At 41.6% G+C, this 24208-nt stretch overlaps 1 protein-coding gene across 3 annotated transcripts; it reads left to right on the top strand.

Annotated features, from left to right (window-relative positions):
* The first annotated feature begins 130 nt into the window (after positions 1-130).
* On the top strand, positions 131-23909 carry hycc1 (hyccin PI4KA lipid kinase complex subunit 1). 3 transcript variants are annotated; one of them, XM_067611165.1, is made up of 12 exons: positions 131-289; positions 10029-10110; positions 11823-11924; positions 12097-12276; positions 13162-13242; positions 13337-13452; positions 14910-15005; positions 15803-15919; positions 16184-16271; positions 18407-18569; positions 19778-20121; positions 21607-21745. In XM_067611165.1, exons 2-11 carry the CDS (start codon positions 10060-10062, stop codon positions 20074-20076), a joined length of 1293 nt encoding a protein of 430 aa, XP_067467266.1. In that variant the 5' UTR covers positions 131-289; positions 10029-10059; the 3' UTR covers positions 20077-20121; positions 21607-21745. The 3 variants fall into 3 exon arrangements, with proteins under 3 accessions (XP_067467266.1, XP_067467268.1, XP_067467267.1); XM_067611166.1 differs by lacking the exon at positions 131-289 and adding an exon at positions 6018-6143; XM_067611167.1 differs by lacking the exon at positions 19778-20121 and having other exon boundaries at positions 21607-23909.
* Positions 23910-24208: the final 299 nt, after the last annotated feature.

Consider the following 24208-nt stretch of genomic DNA (forward strand, 5'->3'; position numbering starts at 1 on the left):
AATTATTAACATGCGGCCCTACCTGTAATTTGATTGGATGCTGCGTTTGGGGGGCGCGGCGGTTAGATTATATACTGCTCCCCCATTGGCTCAGACGCTTGTCCGTCCGTGGAGACCCGAGTCCTCCCGTCTAAAAGCTGGTTTGAGTGGAGAAAGTAATGAAGATGGAAGGAGCTGATGTTGAATTATTGAGGAGATTTATGGAGTAGGGAAGTGATAGCCGTTTACTCGTCGTGTCGTAACGAGAGGGGGGACATCGATTTCTAGGAATTTGACAGATAGCATGCGGGTAAGTAAACAGCAACTTGCCCAGTTTACTTGGTGTCGCACCTTAGCCGAGCTAGCTAACTAGCTAATCTGTAAGCAAACCGTGATGACAGCTCGAAGTCAATTCAGCAAGCCGAGACAGAGAAAGAGTGTGACGGCAGAGGATTCATTTACAAGTGCCTGGCTGATAATGGTTAGCAAAACACACGGAATTATCGGGTTGGTCAAGCTGATGTTTCCCGTAGCGCTACCGGTGACCTGAGGCAGAATTTCACGTTGTGAATTTCACGCCAGCTAGGTCACCAGTTAGGACAGTTTTAATTGCAAGTTCACCTAAATTAGCTTGGTAACATTTGGAAGAGAGCAACAGAAATAAGGGGACTGTTTTCCAACGTGGCAAACATGTTAGACAGCATTGTTATTGAATTCTTAGTCACATCTTGAGAGAGAGAGAGAGAGAGAGAGAGAGAGAGAGAGGGAGAGAAAGAGAGAGAGACTTTGTACCTGACTTTATCCTGTTTGGCAGAGACTGGTATGTATGATAATGATAATGCGTTGTAAGGATTTTTGTAATAGCGATCATGTGATGCAGCTTCCCTCCACACCACTCAAGCAATTCAGGGGTTTCCTGCATGAGGGGAACTAGTGTGACTCTGCCGCAGCGCCCCAAGACATATCTGTTGTTAGAGTTCATGAAATGAGCTCCTCCACTCCAAATGTTTGTGTTATACCGTGTCCTTCTTATAGGCTGAGATTCAGTTACTGTTTAAAGTCACCCTCCTGTCAAAAATGTGTTTTTCTTCTTGTTCCTACAGTTGAATGTTTGAGCTTCACTGTGCAAAATGATGTACGTGCAGAGTTTGACACCAGAAGGCAGTTATCAAATTCATCTGCTGAAAGTGGAAAGTTTCCCTGTGCTCATTGAAAATCAGAGTTTTAGGGGTGGACCTACCGCAATCTCCAGGTCTGAAAAATTGGGCCAATGCGGAAGTGACTTAAACCTGCGTTCTCTCTAATGGCCAGCAGGGGGCGACTCCACTGGTCGCAAAAAGAAATCGTATTGTGTGGAAGTCTATGAGAGGATGGAAGTCTACTTCTCTGTGGAAGTCCACTTCTCACTTGATTTATTACCTCAGTAAAAACTTTCCTAATGAGTTTATGGTCTGAATTGCTAGTTTCAAGTCTTCTTCGATACAGCATGATGTTCGTTTTGTAAATTATGGTCCGATTTAGAGTAAAATAGACGATAAAGCAGGATGTCCTTTAGGGCATGGCTACCTCGTTATTGACAAGTCTCTACCACAGTGACAACGTTGGTTACGTACATTACGTAATGTAACCCCAGATTAGAATTGGAGTATAGATGTAGCTGTCACAATTTTAGTGTGTAACTTTCAGTTCATGAAAGTTAATTGTAACATTTTAGTCGTGTAAAAAGTTTTGGTAAGTGTTTGGTTGTACTAAAAGATCCTCTAAGGAGTCAGCTGTTCAGTTTTTTTCAGTAAGTAAATTTTGTTTTAAGCTTGTTTTCCGCTAGCATTCACATTAGCTATATCACAGTTAACCATAGACTGTAAATGCGCAGTGCTAACCAAACCAGCAGCTAGTGCTAGCATTAGAGTCAGCTCCGGCCTCTCATTCAAATATGGCCACTTCTGGCTCCAAAAAACCAAGATGGTAACAGTCAAAATGCTGAACTCGAGGCTTCAAAACAGGACTCCACAAACCAATGGGTGACGTCATGGTGGCTATGTCCATTATTTTTTTTTATTTATTTTTTTTTTTTTTACAGTCTATGGCCTACCAGCATTATTTGTGACATCACTAATAGTTTGGAAGCCAATCCTGGTCCAATATTCAACTTTTACAAGTGTGATGTGGAAACTTGAAGGCTCCCATGCACAGACATTGAGAATAGATGTTACAGTGAAGTAGGAGACGTGTTGTGTCCAGTAGTTGAACTTCTGAAATGAAATATATTTGCATATTTATAGATTCTGGAATTTTTAATGAGGGAGAAGGAGTAGATAAATGAACTTTTTTTTTTGTGGAAAAACCATATCAGCCACAAATTATTATTCAAAGTAGAGTATTTTATATACATCTTAAAACATGTCTGGAGAGAATCTTTAAATATGATACTGGCTGAAGCTTAATTCATAGGTTGCCCTTTGCTTTTCATGTATTTGTTTCTGTTTGTCAGGGGAGAGGCTTTGCCCTTTAGCAGTAGATGGGTTTGTTGGGTGGATGATTGTGAAAAGTGGTGTCATTAGGATGCGGGTGTGTGTGTGTGTGCATGCGTGAAACAATGCGCAGGCTTGTTAATGCGTGGCATCGGTGGCTGCTAGTGTCTCAGGCCACTTAATGCTTTTTGACAGTGAAGCACGGCAGGTCATGGAGCAGGAAGAAAGCGTGGGCTCTGCTGTCATCCAGCATAACAGATAGTCAACCATGCCAGCGGTTCCATGAAATGTCCCGGCAATTTGAGCGAATGAAACTGCCGCTATCCCTCCCTCTTTCATTTTACTCCGCACCAAATTCTGCACACACACGTTGTAGATGTGTAATACAGACATTGATTTTTCCTTGCAATAGTGTATTTATAGGCATAGATGCCACTAGATGTTGTGTCCTTTCAGCTGCATGAAAAATCAAGGCAATCAAGCTAATTATCTGCAGCAAAAGTGGCATCTGAATGTGAAATTCAAGGGTTGAACAGTCATAGTTAAGGAAAGAGCTATCTAACTGTGACAAGAAACGCTGCTGGCCAAGAAAGTTAAAATTGAAAAATCAGCGTTAATCATTGGTCTCTTCAGGCTGACTTGCTGAAGGAAGACAGGGAATTGGAGGGACGAAGATGCATCACTGGCTTAGAGGCAACAGAGAACAGAGCGTAGGCTGCTATAAGAGGATTCCTCCCTGTTAGATCTCTCTCTGTCTCCCTCAGCGGCAAAAACCACACACACAAACCACAGACTCTGTTGTCATGTCTACTTAGCTACAGGCAGTCCTCCTCTCTATATCTGTGTGTGTGTGCAAAGGGAAAGAAAACAGAAGTAAAAAAGCAGAACCTCTGCACTATAAGCAACCTGCTGTTGAAGAAGACCTAAGGGGAGAGCAAGGTGGGAGGGTGTGATGTAACAGGGTTAACCACAGGCCATGATAGTCCAAATAAAGAAGACAGTGACAGATAGCATAACAAAGGTGTGATACAACCGAAGAGAGATATAAAAACAAAATGCTCAAGTCTAGAAATGGACAAATGGTGTAAAATGCTCCATAGCGTGCCCGGTAAACAGGAGGTAAGGTCAAGCTGTGAGCTCTGGGCATGTTAGAGCCTCTGCCCTTTATGACCACAGTTATATAACACGGCCTCTACCTTTTAGTTTGACACCCCGCACCTCCTCAAAATAGTTCCTCAATTGCTTTTGCTTCCATTCAAGTTGGAACAAACTTGTAGTGACATATCCAGCGTCCTAGTAATCTAGTTTGGAGATTCTGATCCTTTTACAGTTATTAGTGGTTTGGGTGTGTCTTTACAAGAGCTGAAGTCAGCTTGGCTTACTTTTGTCAAGTTTCAGTTCATTTGGATTTGCCTAAATGTTGTTAAATATATTTTACAGCTCTTCGTTTTTTTTGTAGCTTTCATTTGTTGTGTGCGACATTATCAGCCTAACCAGTAGTTCCTGTGGCTTCCACCTTGTACCACAGGAAAAAGCAGCCGGGGCAGCTCTACCACTCTCAAAACCACCTACTTCATCTTTCTCTCTCTCTCTGTTGTCTTTCTTCCCTTCATTCAAACCTTCATTCTTATTGGCCCACTCATTTCCTGAGAAAAAAGGAGAAGGTTCCCGAGCATGTGTGTAATAGGAAATGAGGTAAACAGCGGGGAGGGATGTGTATGTGTGTGGGTGTGTGTCCCCCCCCCCCCCCTCTTCATTCTGACTCGGACACTCAATTCTTCTCTCTTTTCATTTCACTACAGTGCACCAGAGGACACTGTGTTTTTGATAGTGCTGATTTCCTGAGGTCTTCTTATGAATCCATGTGAAGGCATCGGTGGCAGTGTGTTGTCTGTTTGTCTCAGGTGTTTTGCAGTAACTGTCAAGGAATGCAGGCACGCTTACAACAAGGATTAGGAATGTAAACTCGCAGGAGACCTGTTTATGTTGGAAGAAGTCTTTGGAAGGAGGAATCAAAAATAAGCTAATTTATACTGCCAGCCCTGTGTGTTTGTGAGTGTTTGTCAGAGAGTATAAGACAGGGGCGTGGGTGTAAATTCAGAAGGAACGAGCTGTCAACTCGCTAGCTCACAGGAACAGGTTTTGTCAAACCAGACATTGAATAAACATACTTGCGCGCATGCACACTTGTGCAATGCATGACACATTCTCTGTCACTTCTTAGCAACGAGTTGGCTCCATCAGAGCTTTGCATTGGCTGGACTCTTTTTTTTTTTTTTCATCTTGTTTAGATCACAGAGTGGTGCGTGTTTCAGTATCTATCCTTATCTAGTGTGCTTCTCAGAGCCTGGGAGGTTGCCATGGGCAGCACACATGGAAACCTAATGAACTCTCCTCTTTTATTGACCCTACTGTCTCACTCCCTTTGAGTTATCCATTCCTTGGGTTGTCTTACATTCTTTTTATCCCTTGTCTACCTACACATCCATTCATGAGTCCCTCTCCTCATTTAATCATCGATCTCTATTCATGCTCCCGTACAGCCTGTCTGTTCCTCTCCTGCATTCGTCGCGTATCTAGTTGTTCATCAGTTGGTTTGTTACTTGTGCCTGTCAAGCCTGTTCAGCCGCTTATCCTTAACACTGGTTTATTCATGTGTGTTTGTGCTGGTCAATGTGGTTGAGCTGCACAGAAGAAGCTCACCAGTTTGTATAAGTGGTCGCTCTCTCTTTTATTGATATCTGTAATGATCCGTGAGTCCATAATGACACAGAGATGGTTTAACAAGTAAACCTGACTAAGATGGAAGATAAACAGCTGCCTAATAACATAATTACACTCTATTGTGTATTCCCAGAGCAATTATTTTTGTATTTTCTTCCACAAGTTGCTTGGGCCTGTCTGCAGTGTGTCATAATAGTGCATAGAAAGGTTCGAGACAGTGTTACTCATCAATATTTATTGTGTGTATCTAAGGTTGGGTACTGTTCACATTTGAACTGATACCTGGAATTTTGTACTTTTTTTTGGTACTTTACTTTTTCCGTAATAACAATAAATGTAATTTCAGTTGTAGAAAATAAGTCCAAACTTCTCAATTTCAACAGTATTTATTTTGACCTTTTTTGTGTGTAAGGTAAAATAAACAATATTAAATAATAAATTAAAGATAAACAGAGTAAAATAAAGTGTTTAGGCTACCTGTTGTCATCTGCAGCTCTTCATCAAACATCTCACTTTGGTTGTTTCTGCTTGTGCTCTTCCTCTCTGCAGTATTTCTAACTGATCCGCTGAACGAATGGCTCCAAATATCTCCAGATCTTGTTGTGTCAACTTGTTGCTATGGAAGAATAACACTGCTAACAAATCTCTACTAACTCAGTGATTAACACATTTAATTTCCTATTAGGTCTTCATAATAAAAGCCTTCTGTTAGTTTGTCAGTGGAAGGGTTTTAACATGAAGCAACAGAAGCAGGAAATGTTCTCATCAGCAGTACCTTAACAAGGCTCCGATACGACTGAAAGCGATCAGGAAACAGTTAAATAAGGCTGATATCCGATAGTACAAACAGAACCACAGGAGAGAAATTTCAGTCGCATGTGTGTCAGTAAACTAGGAGGGATTTTTCGAAAGACTCACAAGGAATCTTACCAGTATTTATTTGAACTCACGACACAACCCACTCTCAAGGTACTTAAATTTGGCACTGATTGATCTAGTGTGAATAGATACTCGGTAGTACTGGCGTGATTTGGTTTATACCCTTAAAAAGTACCAATTTCAGTACCCAAACCCTATGTGTATCCTTGATGGTCTAACAATGTATTTTCTGCCTGATAAAACATTTGCAAAGCCAATCTTTTTTTTAACCTTTTGAAACTTGCATTATTTACATCCATGTTTGTTTGCTAGCAGTTTGACTGCTTTTTTTTTGACTCATTTAAAGCAACTAATGATTAATAAATTAGTTGTTTGGTCCATAGAATTGTGAAAAATGCTGATCACCATTTCCCAAAGTCCTAGATGCAACCTAAAATGTCTTGTTTTGTCTCGTCTAACAGTCAACAACCCAAAGATATTCAGTTTGCAATCATAGAGGAATATTAGAGGATTAACCTATTGTCAAAATGGCTGGTGATCGACTAATCGATTAATCGAGTAATCGTTGCAGCTCTAGAGTCATTGCTGCGTTTCTTGGTACATTACGGTCACCTGAAGATCAGTGGGGAAAAGTGTGGCACTTTTTGCCCTCTCAACATGTTTTTTACATGTTTCCACTGAAATTTTTGTACAAATATATTTAAATTTATGGATTTACAGCAACTTTTCCCCCTGAGTGTCCACCCACTGTTTCTTCATCTGTGTCGCCGCAGTAGCGTCGGTGCTTGCTGCCGAGGCAGGAGGCAAATATATCACGAAGGTAGGCGACATGGCAGGCAGCTGCTGATTTTAGTCTACAAGTATCTTTTTCTGGATACAGATGATGCAGATGATGCAGATGACATGCCCCAGACGCCAGCATAGACAAAGTTGATGAGTTAAAAGTGACTCTGTAGGAGGAGAGCCCGTCCTCTTACAAGACTGACTCATCCAGTCTCTAATCACAGCCTTTATTTTGTTATTCAGCAAGGCTGCCATTAAAATGCACATGCTGGCTTTAGATACCGCTGTCCTCCTTGTTGTCTTCACCAGTGTGAAAGAACAGAACAGACCGCCACAAAGGACTAATTTCTCTAAATGGAAGCTATTCTGCTTTATAATCCTTCCCCATTTCATGAGTCACTGGCTCCCCTCCCCCCCTTGTCATTTCTGTCATTGGTACAGTCCATAAATAGACACCTGGCTGCCATGGAGGCACCAAGCACCAAAATAATACAAAATAAAGCATTTTGATGCGTGAAAGGCACATTATAAAGCAGTGGAGAGGGAAAAACTATGTTGTGTGGGAGGATGAGTGTAGGGACAGAGGGAGGAAAAGCAGAAAAAGGGGAAGGAAAGAGACTAAAATCAACCATAAACCTAATTTGTAATTTTGTATTGCACACAGGTTGATCACTGGTCTCTCTGTCACACCTAGGCCACTCCCTTACAGAATGATCTAGACGAATAGCCGCCAGTATGATGTAGATAAGCGAGATGAACATCAACCAGACATTAGGTTATTGTGCAAACAAACAAATTTCGCGATGTTGGTGTTGGAAATTCTTTTGATTTATAAAAAAAAAAAAAAAAAAAAATTCGATGATGGAAGGGCGTATAATCTTATGCATCTGTAATCTCACATATTTCTTAAAATTTTCTCACACTCTTGCCCTCTCTCTCGCTCTCTCACTCTCCCCCTCCCTCTCCCTACCTCTATCTTTTCCTCAGCCTCTGTTACCAGACATACCAAACATGGACTTCATTTTTCATTCAACGGCCAATTTAGCCTTGTGCTTCCAGCTTCACAGTCCAGACATAACAGAGCACTGACACGACATACCCCGCAGTGAAAACAGGCTGCTATTTGAAAACAGATAATCCACCAGTGATACATGGAGAATAGATGGTGTCCTCCTCCTCACTAGGAAGAATTGATGACAGTCACACTGCGGAGTTGGTTAAGATGAGACCAGTACATGGGAAGATTTGAATTGCAACTACAGACTATTTTAATCATCAGTTATTCTAGTCTCTGTTTTAAATAAATGATGAAATGTTTGATCTATAAAATGTCGGTCCAAACCCCAAAGATATTCAATTAATAATAACGTATGACAAGTGAAAAGGAGAAAATCTTCACATTTGAGAAGCCGGAACCAGCATGTATTTGGCATTTTAAGCCACACTAGTGGCATGTCCCCAAGAATGGTAATGACATTCAGTGGGTTGGTGCACCACGGAAATATCTCAACAACTAGTGGATGGATTGCCATGAAATCATATTTACAGAGGATGTATCCTTCTGATTTGATTAATCCCCTGATTTCCTTGTAGCACCGCAGTTGACATTTATTGTTCCGAGTGAAATGTCTACGCAGCTACAGGTGGATTGCTGTGATATTTGGTACACACATACATGCCCCCCTCTGGATGAATTGTTATAATGTTGGTGATCACATAACTTTTCCTTTAGCGCCATCATGAAGTCACAATTTAGTTGTCCAGTACTTTTGGTTTATGTCTAAAACTAACCTATACTTAGAAGGTGAACATGGTAAACCTTACATGTGACTAAATATCAGAATGATAGCATTGCCATTGGGAGCATTTTGCCATGCTAGCTTTAGCATTTACCTCAGAGTACCCCAGTGCTTAAGTACAGCCTCCTAGAGATGCAAACATGGCCGCACACTCTTAATCTTGTTAAATTACCTAAAAACTCATTTATCAGTAACTGCTAATCGACTAATCGTGTCAGCACAAGGGAAGTATAATTGATTAGAGATTGGCGTGTGTATGCTCTAGCATCACAAGAAGTTACAAAAATAAAGAAAGATTTGCAAAAACCTTTACTCACTGTTATACACACAGATCTTATCCTTTGGACTACATAGATACTATTTTAATAGAAGATTTAAAGCAAAGCATCTGTGTCCTTATCATCCCCACATCGTAGTAGATATTTTATGATGTGGTTAAATGTCCCATGTTGATATTTTTCAGTCTCTTTATTGTTCTTCATTTTTCTGAGTCTATTACCTGCTTTCCCCCTTTTTCTGGTGTGACTGCTGGACAGCAGTGTCGGATAGAAACCAGCAGGTGCTTCATTAAAACAGAGAGAGAGAATTAAAATGACATTGAGACAGAAAGAAACACTATACAGAGACTAAGCAAGCAAGGAAAGGCTTATACAATAGATGACATTGGAGGTTTAATGGAAAAGGAGCTACATGCATGCAAGTTCAGTGCCTAGAAGAGGAAAAGAGGAGTCAAGATGCAGACAGTGTAAGGGTTGTGATAGATAGCGAGGAAAAATGGGGGAAAAAGGGACATAAGCAGAAACGAAGGGAGCGAAGCATTTATTTCACCATGAGTTACTAACAGTGAGCTAAAGCAGGTAAGAGCCTTTTTTTTCTGTCTGACTCTAAAGACTTCAGTACTGTACAGCCTGTTCATCAAGCCTCTAATTCTGCTGTGCCCCTCTTTTTTTTTTTTTTTTTTTCTTCTGTCAGCGCTTCAACAGTGAAGCCAGCCAGGCTTTTCTGTGTGGGTGATTTTTCGATTTGTGAGTCCGAGTTGAGAATAGGTTAGGTACTTGCTGCAGAGGTGTGCGTCTGGAGAGAAATGAGAGGGAAACAGGAGGAGAGTGAAGGGGAAGGAGGGACTTTTTTTTTTGCCAGTGTATTGAATCGATGCCTGGAGCATGTACATTCTCTATTCACTACTGTCATTGTCTGCTGTTATAGAATATGTTTATCTGGATACCAAATAATAGAAGGCTGGCAAACATTGAAGGAGCCTTTTTCAAGCTGTGATTGCTTATACGTGCGTGCGCGTGTGTGTGTGCGTGCGCGTGTCCAAATGCACTGCATATTTGCTATGTGTCAATAATTATGCAGAGTGTGTGTTTAACAATTTATTTTCTCTCTCCAGGTAGAGGTGACTCCACTGCAGATGAGGGAACATGTTGGCTATGGACCAAGGAGTGGTGGAAGAATGGCTGTCAGAATTTAAGGTACTGTGTGTGTGTGTGTGTGTGTTTGTGTGTTTGTGTGTGTGTAAAGCAACAAGAAAGAGCACATACCTCACGGTCAGCATGCAGTACATTCTCTGCTGCTGTTCGCTATCGGCAACATTTCATGCTTCATGCACAAAAACAAAAACAAAACTGAAGTGCTCAGTTTCTGGAGAATTGCATGCCCCCACTCAAATATGAGCACTCACTGATTCGCGACTGCTACCGAAGACGCCGAGGCTTCATAAGGTGTAATATTAAAAGAGCAGATGAGGTTTCCCTGCGCGAGCATCTGTCATTACTTCTCGGTGAACCTCTAAATGCAAACAGCAGTCTGCCTGCACTTACAGCAGCAAACACAATGTATTGCTAATTTGCTACTTTGCTTTTTCTTGACAGTTCACTCTTGATATAAAGTTTGTCTCATTCATTGGAAACCATAATAATGTGTGCATTCGTCGCCTTAAAATGATATCTGCATATCATTTTAAGGATACAGGGTCTGAAATTAACACTCGCCAAGCGCCAAAATGCGGGTAGATTTTCCGTTTGGCGAGTAAATCTCGGAAGGCTATCCACCACACTTGGGAGTAAATGTTTGTACCAAAATAGCAATGTAATATCGGAGGAAATTACTCATGTTTGTCCATATACGTTGTAGACTCGCACACCATAAGTGTGTTTCATGCGCGTCTAAACAGTGCCGCAAAACTGTAGGAGCGCTCGAGACGGTCTGAGGCGAAGGAGCGCCAGCCACAGACCGTCTCGAGCGCTCCTAGTTTCGCGGCACTATTTTACCATAAGGGACATCAACTACCCGACATCGCAGCTCTCCGCTAAAAGGTCACTTGCTGCTGGTCTGCTGCTAGCTACCGTTAATTAAATAGCTATTATTTGGCGACATTTACAAGGAGTAAGCCAACCTTTAAAACAAAAGCCCACCGACGAAAAAAAGAGGACAAAGCACATAAAGAAGAAAGTTTTGTGAGAAATGGAGGTTTGGCGATAAAGGAGTTTGAAGAGGTTGACTACAGCATGATGCTGAGGCTGTGATGATGATGAGGAGTTCTGTGTGTTTGTATTCAACATAATACCTTTATTATCTCAATGAAATGTACTGAAACAAATGTATGTGTGACACAAAAAGGAAATTTATTTTTTTCGGTAAAAATATGCTGGGCTGGTGGAGTCTTCCAGTCTCCTTGGCAGGTGAGTCAAAAAGTTAATTTCGGCCTGCCTTGTCATGATGTGAATCAGTGGGCTCTAAGTTTCCACAGATCAAAATCAGACTACTAAATTCATTCTCATGCTGTACGTTTTATTTTTAGAACAGTGGTAAGACTTAAAGGTCACCACCGCACAAAAATACTTTGCCTTTATTAATAATTTGTGTCTGATAAGATTAAAATTGTTGTCTGATTAAAATTGGATCTATTTTCTCTCCCTTATTAAAGTTTCCATCTCGCACTTGTGTAAGTCGCACATTGGACCACACATGGCTTCAAACTAGTTGTGATGTCACGAATCTTGCTTGTCGGTACATGCATTTTTCCCCTATCATCCGATGAGTGTGAAAACAGCCTTCTAGTGTCAAACTCTGCACAGTGAAGCTCAAACATCCAAGTGAAGGAATAAAAAAAAAAACAACTTACTTTAAGTCAGCATTATACTTCACCTGTTTGTTTTTGTTTTTGTGTGTGTGTTTGTTACAGACCCTCCCTGACAGTGCCGTGTCAACCTATGCTGCCTCACTGAAAGACAAAGGCGTCCTGGTCCCTGCACTCTACAAGGTCATCCGAGAGAACTACAGCGATGTATGGACACACACTTCCATATTTTTACTAGTTTAAATGTTACAGATCATAAAAGAACACAGACTCTAGCCAACACTTGAGTTTTGATTTTGTTGATTTTTGTAGCCTGATATTGTAACATAACCCTGTGTGTGTGTGTGTGTCTGTGTTGTCGATTTTCTGTCATCCACAGTTGCTGGAGCCAGTGTGTCACCAGTTGTTTGAATTTTACCGGAGCGGTGAGCCACAGCTGCAGCGTTTCACGCTACAGTTCCTGCCTGAGCTCCTGTGGAGTCTCCTGTCCGTCAGCGCAGCCAGGGACCCGCACACCTCCGGCTGCATCGAGGCCCTGCTGCTGGGCATTTACAACCTGGTAGGGGAGAGGACGGAGGCGATAGTGTGTGTGTGTGTTTATATAAGTTTATCAGTACCACATTGTTAGGTCACAGTTGATACATTACATTCATTATCAGTACAGGAGAGCTGCTCTTGCTAATAAAAACAATTAAATTTTTTCAGTCTGATAAGTGCATTGTTTTGGGAAAAACACTAGAAAAAGACCTTGATCCTTAGCAAGTTGGCGTAATTGTGCAGTTTCAGAAGCAGGGGACTTAACCACTCAACTATTTCAGGGATCTGCGTCATGTGTTTTGAAAGATTACTTTATGCCCTTTCTGCCTCATTAAACAGTTATGCAGAGTGACAGGAAGTATGAGTTAGAAATAGAGGAATTGAAACTCGGTGACATTGCAAATATACAATATTCACCTTTCAAATGCCCTCAAACTTCCCACAGAGAGATGCCAGCGCTGGTAATTAAAAGTGTGTTGAGTCCTCTCTTTATCCATTTTGGCTCTCGATGTTGTCTATCAGCAAAGTGCAGTATCCCTTAACTTCCTCTTTGAATAGCAGAATAGGTCAGCTGTCACTCAACACACTGGCTGCCTCCCATTAATTTATTTGACATTAACATGTACACAGGGGACACCAAACCTTGGGGTGTATGTGCGTTCACACGACACACACAAGCAGGCAAACGCACACACACCGACAGACCGAGTTGGGAAACGGAGACCCTGAGGTCCACACACAAACACCCACACACACACACACACACACACCCATGAGTGTGCTTGAAGAGATAAGCACACACTCTTTAGAGGTTTAGGGCACATGCAGAAAAAAAAAAAAAAAAAGCTTCTGTTTTTCTCTTCTACAGAAACATTTTTTTTTGTCTTCCTGTCTTTCTCTTTCACAGGAAATCGTTGATAAAGATGGACAAAGTAAAGTGTTATCTTTTACCGTCCCTTCCCTCTCCAAACCCTCAGTGTACCACGAGGTGAGAAACATGCACAAATGAGCACAAATCTTTTAATTCGCTTTTGCAGGAATGTTCGGTTAGATAAAATAAATCTCTATCTTCTCACCTCTAGCCTTCAGCCATCGGCTCAATGGCCCTAACAGAAGGGGCACTAGCCAATCATGGGCTGAGCAGGGTGGTGTACAGTGGGCCACACCTCCAGAGAGAGACCTTCACCGCACAGAACAGGTAAGAGCCTCGATGGGTGCACTTGTTTTCCATCTCCAGGATGTGTGGTGACGTATCAGCAGGGGTGGAGATTGTGCTTTCTGATTTGGCAGCTGGCAACAAACTCCAGCCAACCACCAAAATAGAAACGCACATGAAGGAGAGCGTACAGTCGGTCAAAGAAGCACTGTAGAGTTTTGTAGCCAAATATGTCAAAACAAAAACCGTCTTGACTTTAATTTACGAGCTTTTGTAAGAATTGGCTGTTTAAATTATATTCTCAGTTAGTCACTTTACTCAAAAAGTTAAATTTCAGTATGAATGACTCGTATAACAACTTCAGTTTGACAGAAATGTGAATGTTGATGACGCATTTATAGCTACACACGCATTTCTAAACTGAGATTATATTCTGACTTTCTTGAAAGGTTCGGGTTGGTGTTTTGCAAGAGAGAGAATTTGAGTAAATTAGTGGGAAGTGTAGTTTTTCACCACATATCTTCAAAAACATTGCCATCTAAATTAGAAGTAGTCATATTCTTGTCAGGCAGCATGTTTTTCACCAGGACGTGTGTGAGAAATTAATACAACAATCCATGGAGTTTGTTGATAAGGAGCCAGTAACGTATTCTCTTTTGATGCTGTTTTTGCAGCAGTCAGTGGGAAGATAAATTTAGACATTTATCCATCATGTGTTTTTGACTTTTAGCTGAAATTTGACCTTTTTAATTAACTTTAAAATGCTCCCTGTAGCCATGACTCCTGTCCTCACCATCAGACTTACTGTATGTAATGATGGTGAGTTCAGCTGCCGCCATGGCTAATTATATTCTGCATGGTGCATTTGTGTCAGTCAGGGCCTGTGGCAGTTGTCTAGCTTTGTTGCATTTTAAGTATCGCTGCTGGAGTTTCTTAAATTACTATAATGAAGCCCCATGGCAGCCAAATCCGGAGGTCGTTATGGTCTGAGTTGTCAGACTGGCCTTCAGATCTGTGCTGGCCTGGTTTATTAGGTGATTTGAGGTGACATGAAAAAGGATAAGTCATCTAATCAAAACATCTTCAAGCTTTTCTCAGTACCATTGTTGTACACTGCATGAGACTGCCTGGATGGATGATTAAAAATAGGTGATGAAATTTTTGTTTTCAACTTTTTATGTGACAAAACAAGTCTGGCTGCTTTTTTCAAGATCACACAAAGATACTTTGATCTTAATCTCGGATCTTTTGAGGTTACTAAGTTATACCCAGGTGGCCTGGGTATCCTAATATACAAGCAACTGCATGCTGTATTTTCACAAACACCGCAATTATACGATGACTTCAAAACTGCTTCTGTAATCTTTCAATCTCTTCTTTGTGGTATTTTTATCTATGTGTGGAAGCTTAACTGTGAAATTTCTGCTGTATTATGGTCATGCGGTAATGCAGTTGGATGTACGACGTACTATTTTTAAGCGTGTGTTTGTGTTGTTCAGATTTGAGGTGCTGACCTTTCTGCTGCTGTGCTACAACGCTGCTCTCAGCTACATGACCTCCACCTCCCTCCAGTCCCTCTGCCAGCTCAGCTCCAGGTGAAGCACAAACACACACGTTATCAGCATATCTGGATTTACTTGGGTCACTTTATCATGAGACATTAAGGATTTTATACACACACACACACACACACACACACACACACACACACACATGAGAATTTCCCTTGTGGGTGTCATTCACTTGGCTATTAATGGTTTTTTTTTTTTTTTTGGGAAGGCAACTTACACACACACAAGCACGCACACAGAATTGCTTATCTGATCCTCTTAGAGACTTTGCTGCCAGAGAGAGAGCCAAGATATCGCTATTCTGCAGGGAGCAGCGATGTACACACATCTCAGCTCAGTTATTTTGGTAATCTGCCAACTGCAGCTGAGCAATGGTCTGATAAGCATAGAGCTAAAGAGAAGTAATCAGCTTTGATTTCCCTGAGACAGTTTTTTGTGTGTCAGATGTTCCCATAGCTTCAAAGGCATATGTGTTATAAGCTAACAGTTTTAGCAGAATTCTCTTCATTTAACTTGTATTGTATGACATCTGTTTTAAAAATCATTATCTATCTACAGTTTATGCTCAGAAATTATTCTGCACTTTAACTATGTATGTTTGTAGTAAGGCATTGTAAGCTGTGTGTGTGTGTGTGTGTGCATGTGTTACATCCAGCAACAGTTTTCTCGTTATTGAGCTTGATATCAACACACCGCAGGGAAGTAAATTGTCGTAATAGAGCTGCAGCCAAGTGGCTTAGTGGAGTGTTTCCCTAATTGAAGCTTCCCTGTTTCACTGATACAAGCTCTCCCTATTGTGCTTTTATTGGTTTTTCCTCCAGGGTGTGCATATGTGGTTACCCGCGGCAACAGATGCGGCGCTACAAAGGCATTAGTTCGCGGCTGACGGTCACATCAGAGTTCTTGGTTCAGCTCATCACGGGGATACACTACGCCTTGTGAGTGTACACGCAGCACACACTCGCTGTTCAGATTTAACTTCTGCTGTCTTACATTTCTCACAGTCTGGTTATTGTTACACATGATTTTATGTACCTGTTAAAAAGAGGTTGGACTGCATGGTATCTTTGCCAAAAACTGCAGTTATCCTCTTTTTTTTTTTAAATATGTAAAGAAAAACTGTTTTGGTTCTAATCTGATAATCAAGCTTGTTCTCTTACACTCATTTGCTGTGTGCGATGTGTTAATGTGTCTGTGAGTAGGTGTAATGGCGAAGTGGAACTGGGATCGAAAGCGCTGGATGACGTTCTATATCGGGCCCAGTTAGAGTTGTTCCCTGAAGCTCTACTGGTGGGTGAAATATATATATTTTTTTTCTGCTACTATTGCATCTCCCTCTATGTGTGTTTTTGGATTTGTGCTTTGTGTGTGTGTCTGAGAGAGAGCATGTGACTTGGACGCACATGCTCGCCTGTGATTTTGATTCATATGCAGCACAGTATGCCGTATTGTGTTGGTCTGTGTCTGTCAGAGACTGCAAGCAGAGTGTAATCCCACTAGATTATTTACATGCTTTCCACTCTGCTCCGTTAAGCTGTAATCCTTAAGGCCCAGGGAGTAGAGGATTGAACCTAAGCTCGCAGTATTACTACACAAGTCAAGGTGTATTCCTCCACAACAATCAAAACACACGACTTTTTGATTTATATAAATAAGAATGGTGTCAGAGTTGAGAAATATGTTTTTAAAATAAAGAAACAGCTTTGTGGACAAATGCGATGAACACACACGCTGTTGAAGAAGAGGTTGTTGTTGTTTTTTCCGGGGGTTTACTTGTAGCAGTGGAACGCACCAGGTGGCTGCTAGCTTAGCATAGCTTGGTGATGCGTCCCTCATGAGACCAATACGTCGCAGCCACCGAGACAAAAGACACGTTGTGTTGTGATTATGATGCCGTCTACCTCACATTACGTACTCAACTGTTACATGTTCATTAGTGAGAGTTTCCAGCAAGAGCAGAGGATATTATATAAAGACTTGTGAAACAGTGTTGTATAGAGTGAAGTAGAAAGCCCTTTTGTTTTCTTTATATCATTACTGTGTGTATCTCGGTCAGTGTGTACTAAGCTTTCAGGTTTATCCCTCTAGAAATGGGATTATTGATAAGATGTTATTGGTTTGGTCACATGATGTGAACTTCAGTCTGACTTAAGAAGAGAAGAACAGGTCTTTGTGGTACCAGCAATGCTGCTCTTACAGCTATAGTTTGACGGGCCAGTGCCTGTACAGTTGGCTCATGTGCGTGATCTACTTGTGTCTGTCTTACAAGAAAGGCTTTCCTGTAGCTGTACTTGCTAAACAGAATTAAATGTTTTTACTGATCTTTTAGTGGCCAACAGACAAAGCTGAAAACAGACTTTTCTTAATCGGTAGGTTTGGTTTCAACAGTATAAAATGTTGTATATATTGACAGTTCATACTTCATAATTTGCTGCAGCCGATGGCTAAAAACAAAACAGAAATATTTTAGTTCTTAACTGTTAACATTACAGTATACTATAGGAAATTGTATTAACTGAAATCCAAACTGTTTTTTGTCCAAAGTTATGCCGTATGTCCGAGACATATTTTTCTTAGATTTTGAAAAATTATAAAATGTGAAAACGTCAAATTCTTTTGCAATTCTCATTAGAAAAAATTCTGTACATGCATGTGTGGATATTGGAGCTGCAGGAATTAGTCGATTGACAGAAAATTAATTAACTACTTTGAATAATAATTGAATAATCGTTTTAGTCTTCTTCTGTTTTTAAGCAAATATGCCAAAGATTTATGTGTTTTAGCTTCTCAAATGTAATGATTTAATGCTTTTCTTTGTCATACATGATTGTAACTGAACATCTTTGGACTGTTGATTGCACAAAATAAGACACTGCAACCACTGACTCTGGGGAAATTAGAACAGGCATTATCACTATTTTCCGACATTTTATAGACAAAACGATTAACTGAGAAAATCATCGGTAGATTAATCGAAAATGAAAATCATTAGTTGCAGCCCAAGTGGATATTGCGTAGGAAACTGCAACGTGATGAAGGACATTGTAATTTAATGTGCAAATGTAATTTTGTATAAATGTATTAAGACACAATCAGTGCCAGTTATCAAGGGGAAACTATGCATGTGCATTGAGTTGGCACTAATTATCAGTGATTTTAAAAATGAGCCATGTGCAAACTGAAGAGCATCATTCTGTTGTTTTCTGCTTGAGGAAGGTTTTCTCTTCCACATTAAATGATTTTTATTGCGTATTTTTGAAACACAAGTTATCATATTAGCTCCACACAATTTAGTGAGCAGTAACTGTTGCAGCATCCATGCAGGTTGGATTGAAGCATCCTGCTGTAATCCTGCTGTACTGTAAATCTCTTGCATCTTGTGAAGCAGTAACGATTGTGGATGGTGGGCTTCTACTCTCCCTCAGGTGGGTAATGCCATCAAGTCGTCGCTGCACGGTGCAGCGCTGAAGAGCAACAACAAGGAAGGTGCTCGGAGCATCCAGGTGGAGATCACACCCACCTCCTCCAGGATCTCCCGAAACGCTGTCACTTCCCTCTCTATCAGAGGGCACCGCTGGAAGAGACACGGTGAGACGCATACACAGGAAAAAAGCCAAACAGAGATGTAGGGACGTAACTGTTGAAGCTCAACTCGCTGAAACACAAGTAAACTTTTGATTACATTTTTATGAAACACTAAAAAAAACATAAAATTGAAGGTTATATGAAATAAATCCATACCAAAGGAGAGAGCAAGACGTTTAGATCTTGTCATTGTTCGTTCACCTTACCATTTCACTGTCCAGTTGCTGCGTAAATGTTTGTCATCGTCATCAGCCCCTAAGCTCGTAGATCCTCAGCTTGCTAGTAAGCGCAGTCGACTTCCTGAGAATCTCTTCATTCCGAAGCATTACTTCCTGTCTGATCTGTTAGGATATACTCAAGTTGGTGGCAACACAGCAACAGACAAGCATTCAGAGTTTGAGGGCAGTCAGTGAAAGCAGAAGCAGTCAAGGCACAGAGATGCTCCACGAAGGACATGAACTTAATTTGACAGATAGGAGAAGGCAGGAAACCAGACAGCAGGTAGAGTATTTTTAGAATAAAACAGATAAGGTGCAGTATGATTTGTTGTTTGTGTTGTTTTTAGTTCTGTGCCAAAGAAACTTTTTTTTTTTTTTAAATATTTAGATGACAAACATGGTTCTTTTACTGTCTGCTCTGTAGAGTCATTGATGACAGTTTGTTTTAAATTCTGTAGAATTACAAGAGAGCAGCTCCCTATTTTTCTAGAAAGCAGATAAGGCAGGTAAATTATAGCCTTCAGCTCGCTTAATGAGTGGGTTTCATCTCAAGCCTAACACCCCTTCTTCATCTCATGGATCCTGCTCATTGGTGCCTTTATCAGAGCTACTTGTTGATGCGTAAAGCTTTTGTTATGAGCAGATGGCTGAGGAAAATACTATTAAATATTAATTCATGTGTAGGGGTGATTGATTCCATTCAGATATTATTTTCATATTCATCTCCATGTAGCATGTACTTTGTGTTATGTTCTGATCACTATGATTTTTGTCTTTTTATTTTTCTGCCATTACATTGATTACCTCTGTGTGTCTTTTGTTACTGTGGTCGTGTGTGCCTGTGCACACGGCCGTCTCTCTGTTTTTCACGTATGTGTGCATGATATATGTCTGTCTGTCCATCTGTGTGTGTTTGTGTGTGTGTGTGTGTGTGTATATATGTGTCTATGTATTGTCCCACCACCTCCAAATGCTCCCCCTCCCCCCCACCAGAGTCCCAGGAGGTGAGTGTAGACAGTGAGGCCGCGCTGGGGGGCGTGGCCATCCCCGAGATCAGTGTGACAGGCGTGGGCGGCGAGCGAATGACCAACGGAGACTCCCTGCGGCCACGCCCTGACGGCCGCGCCCAGTCCGACGGCGAAACGTTGGGCGGCGCCTCCGAGGTCAGCCTGGACCCCCGAGGTCATGACTCCGGCACGCGGGGTCAGGAGGTCAGGAGGCAGAAGTCTGTGAGGCGAATGGTGGAGAATGAGGGTTCTGGGTCAGCCTCCACAGGGAGGAGCCAGTACTAAGGCCCTGCCCCTCCTTCCCCCTGCCCCACTCCTGGGGTAACCTAGGTAACCGTGTGTGGGGGCGTGGTCTGAAAAGCTGCATGATGAATTCCCCCTTTTTTTACCTTTTTTTGCGCTGGGCTCCACCAACCTCTCTTCGCCTAATTGCACTTATTCCTCTCATCTGTCTATCCAATGTCATTCATTCATTTACTCTCTCCTTTATGGCTCGAGCTTCCTCATGAAGATCTCCCGCTGAGAGTCCTTTTAAAGTCAAATTAATGATTTAAGATCTAACTGAATAACGGATCAATAACCTAATAAAAACTGCATAATAAACAAATGTGCTTTGCTAAATCCCATATTAAAAATGTTGTGACAGTGTTTAGGCGGAAAAAAATAAAAGGATTCCTGTGAAAGCAGAACATCAGTTAAATAAGGAACATAAACAAGAGATAAAAAAGTAACTATATGAACAGTATGCAATATATTTGACAGATATAAACCTGTAAATCTCTTTTGCTAGTTTTATCTTGTACAGTAAAAGTCATTTTAAAGCCTCAGGTTACTGATGACCTTGAATCATAAAGCCCAATATCATCTCTGTCTGCACTGCCAGTACTAAGAGATTGTGCTCTCATAGTGTTTTTTATGTGAGCTTTTGGGTCTCTTACAGCACACCTTGGTACGCCTCAACACTTTACTCCTGGGTTGCACTTGGAGACAGATTACTTCCTTCTGATTAGTAGCTAGGAGCTGATGAGAGATATGCAGGTCTTGAATTATTTGAAGAAAAAGCTGCTCATGGTGTTAAATTTGGACTTGAGTCTGACGACTCCTGGCCTCTTTTTGAACAGGCTGAATCTGACCATCCGAGATTTTAACAGGACCTGGATATGTCTGTTTTACCAGCTGTTTACTGGTGTTCTGTTACAGTGATGGCATCAGATCAGAAATGTGTATTTGTGCATCTGTAGATGGTTGGCCACTCACATGAGTGTGGATGCATGCCTTGAAGAGAGCAGGAAAGGGTTTTTTGTGTTTTGTGTTTTTTAGAGTTGGTGAAGAGGATAACTATTCTGTAGGGTGTACTTACTTGTGCCTTTGCTTGCCGTCCTTCACTTTCCCTTTGTGATCTTTCCTAGGCTTATGCTCTTAGACTCTGTCCTCTCCTGCCTTTGGGACAAAACATGCACTCCTCCGCCAATAAACCACTTACTGTTGTCTCACAGTGCTGCTGGTTAACCTAACCTGTGTGCTGGACTGGAATACAGAACTTGAGTTGTCTCATGTCAGGTGGCGAGATGTTAGCAGTGTGAAGGCGCCACCTGCTGGAAGACAGTAACAGAGCTCCTCTGTCACACAGCCCTCTATAGAGCTCAGTCCATGCATACTTTCATCCAAAACTTTTGATACTGAATGTATTGCTCTTAAACTCAAGTCATCGTAGTAACAATTTGATTGAATCACATGGACTGGACGACAGAGGAGCTATTTTCCTCCTGTTTTTCATTTCAATGTTTGTTTTGTCTCCCTCTGTCTGTCTCACAGACGCAGTGGATCTGGGTTCCCCGGATGAGCTGATGGATATTTCGGAGGTGGATGAAGGGGTGTGGCCAGGTGGGGTGGGGCCTGACATGACTCCACCCACCATCACTATCAGCAACAGCGTCACCACATTAAACCTGGGGGCCAAGGCCATGAAGAAGTGTCGGCTCGGTGTGCGCACCAGCAAGGACAAGGACAAGGAGGCGGGCCCTCTAACAACGGGTCGGGCTGCCAGCGAGAACGCAGAGCTGTCCATCAAGAGGCTGACACTCACTTCCAGCCAATCGGTGCCCAAGGCAGGAGCTCTCACCAGCCTGACGCGCACCGCCAGCGCAGTCTTCTCCCGCTCCTTTGAGCAGGTGGCCGGCGGCAACGCCCCTCCCTCCAGCAACCACATCGCCTCTGAAGCTGGCCGCTATTCGTGCAGCCTGCAGGAGGAAGGGCTGGGGTACTTGAGTCCCGGGCCAAACCACACGCAGCGTTCTCCCAGCATCAGCGTGCACCTTGGCTCTGACCTTTGAACCCTTTGTAACTACCTGAACTCTCGCCTCTGATCCAGTGACCCGGCACCTGTGACCTGGAACTCCAAGCCATGCCAACTGCAACAGACGACGAACACTCCCATGAGTTTTTCCCCCCCTGTCACTCCGTTTTTTGGCGTCTTTGATTCTCTGTACTGTAAAACCAGCCTGCTACCCTGCTCCATTCAGACATCCAGAGCACCATGAGCTCCTTCTGCTCCTCTCCCACAGCAGAGTGTCCTCTTGGCTTGATGGAGAGGGGAAGTCAGGGATTCCACTTCCAGCTTCACTGATTTTTTTTTTTTTCTTTTTTTTTTTGTAGTGCACTGTTGCCGTGAAATCGTGCCAGGACAAAACTGCACTCCCTTGCAGTGCAGCCCATCGCTTAAATGGGTGCACTTAAAACTCATTACTAAAAAAAAAAAACTGTGTGGAAAAGTATTTGGAAAGTATTTTAATCGGCATTTGTTGCCCTGCATGGCTTTTCCATACATCCATCCTTACCTTGCCCAGGTTTGTCAGAGGGCAGACTTTGAGTATGTGTGAGCATGTCTGAGTGTGTGTGCTGTATGTGTGTGTGTGTGTACAGTTGTTTTTAGAATAAAGGCTGCTTATTGATACAATGAACAAGGTATGATTCTCCTAGTTGAAACAAGTGTTTCTACTACTTTTTTAAAAAGATAATAGATCCCTTCCCATAGCAATACAAATCTCTCCTTTACAATGTTTTCCATCTTTTGTTAAGATTACTCAAACTCCCTCTGTTTACACTTTTTTTCTCAACAGTTACAGTTGTGCTTCTTTTGAAAATCTGCATTCTTCCCTAAAACATCTGGAAAAGCAACCACTAAATGATCAACCAGTATGAAGAATCAGTTCTTTATGTTTACAATTGCACAGTATTGCTATCATGATGGTTTTTGTGTCCTTCCCTCCCTCTCTTCTTTAGCACCTTGCTGAATTGCCGTGTATTTAGCAAACTTAAAAATCCAACTTCTGACAAATGATGAGGAAGATTTGATTTTGGGGACAGTGGGTGTGTATGATTTGTTAAGTATTGAATTTTGCACTTGCAAGAGCAAAAAGAGTTGTGTTATCAACTTTGGTATTTTCTTATGATGAACAAGAGAGGTTTGACTCTCAACTGTGGTATTTTCCTTCGAGAGAGAGCTCTGCTTTGTTGCTCCGTACAACACCTACGATTAAAAAAAAAAACAGTTTAAAAGTACACCAACCTGGAGTCCAGGATGTGTAAGCTTGACAAAAACTGTAACTGAATCTATTCCTGTGTGTTCTGCAGTCGGAGGTTCGTACGGGTCAACAAGGCATCTTTCCTCTTTTCTGATCCACCCACCATTCCAGCTATTTGTAGTACTTTGGTGATGTGTTTCCTGTGTCCTTCTTCGTTGTTCACCACATCATCATCATCATCATCATCACCGCCACATCACAGGACGTGGTGGTGGTACTCTTGTACCAAAAAAAGGAATAAAACCCAACCCATCTGCTACGTTTGATGTCCTAAATCGAGCATTAATGCTGCCCCCCACCCTCAAGCAAAAGTGTATTCTGTTGTCTGTGTACTAGAGCTGTCGAGTGTCCATAGCTTGGTGGGACAATAACAATCATTGTGTTTCTGTATGTGGGTTTACAGAATGTGAATGGGTATGCTCTTTGTTGTATATCATACTGTTGTACTAAAGTCGGTTTATATTGGCCTTTCTATGTCTGAAGATGAGTAACTCACTGCTACAACTTCTGGGAATAAAGTGTTTCTATATTTCACTTGTTTGCTTGAGTTTGTGTTCACCAAAACAAAAAAATTCAGGTACTTAGCAGTCAATATTAGCTATTTTTTAGTATTTATTTTTATCCAAGATGAAGACCCCCTTTGTAAAATGTTGGGTTTTTCTACATACTGTATGCATCTACAGCTGAAGCTTATTTGGGCTGTGAGAAACAAACCATTATGTACTATTGTTAACCATTTTTAACTTTTTTGTGACAAGGCAGTCGCTTAGTTTGTGCTAATTTGATTAAACAACTAAATTTAAGAATATGGAGCACAATCTAAACTAAAATAA

This window comes from Thunnus thynnus, chromosome 15, assembly GCF_963924715.1.
Source record: "Thunnus thynnus chromosome 15, fThuThy2.1, whole genome shotgun sequence".
NCBI classification, from domain to species: domain Eukaryota; kingdom Metazoa; phylum Chordata; class Actinopteri; order Scombriformes; family Scombridae; genus Thunnus; species Thunnus thynnus.

Bases quoted from the DNA above. Each gene is read 5' to 3' on its own strand.
- hycc1 (XM_067611167.1), top strand. From the start codon at position 10,060: ATGTTGGCTATGGACCAAGGAGTGGTGGAAGAATGGCTGTCAGAATTT. The intron at 11,925-12,096 runs GTATGGACACAC...TGTCATCCACAG, and splicing joins TCCGAGAGAACTACAGCGAT to TTGCTGGAGCCAGTGTGTCA. The intron at 12,277-13,161 runs GTAGGGGAGAGG...TCTCTTTCACAG, and splicing joins TGCTGGGCATTTACAACCTG to GAAATCGTTGATAAAGATGG.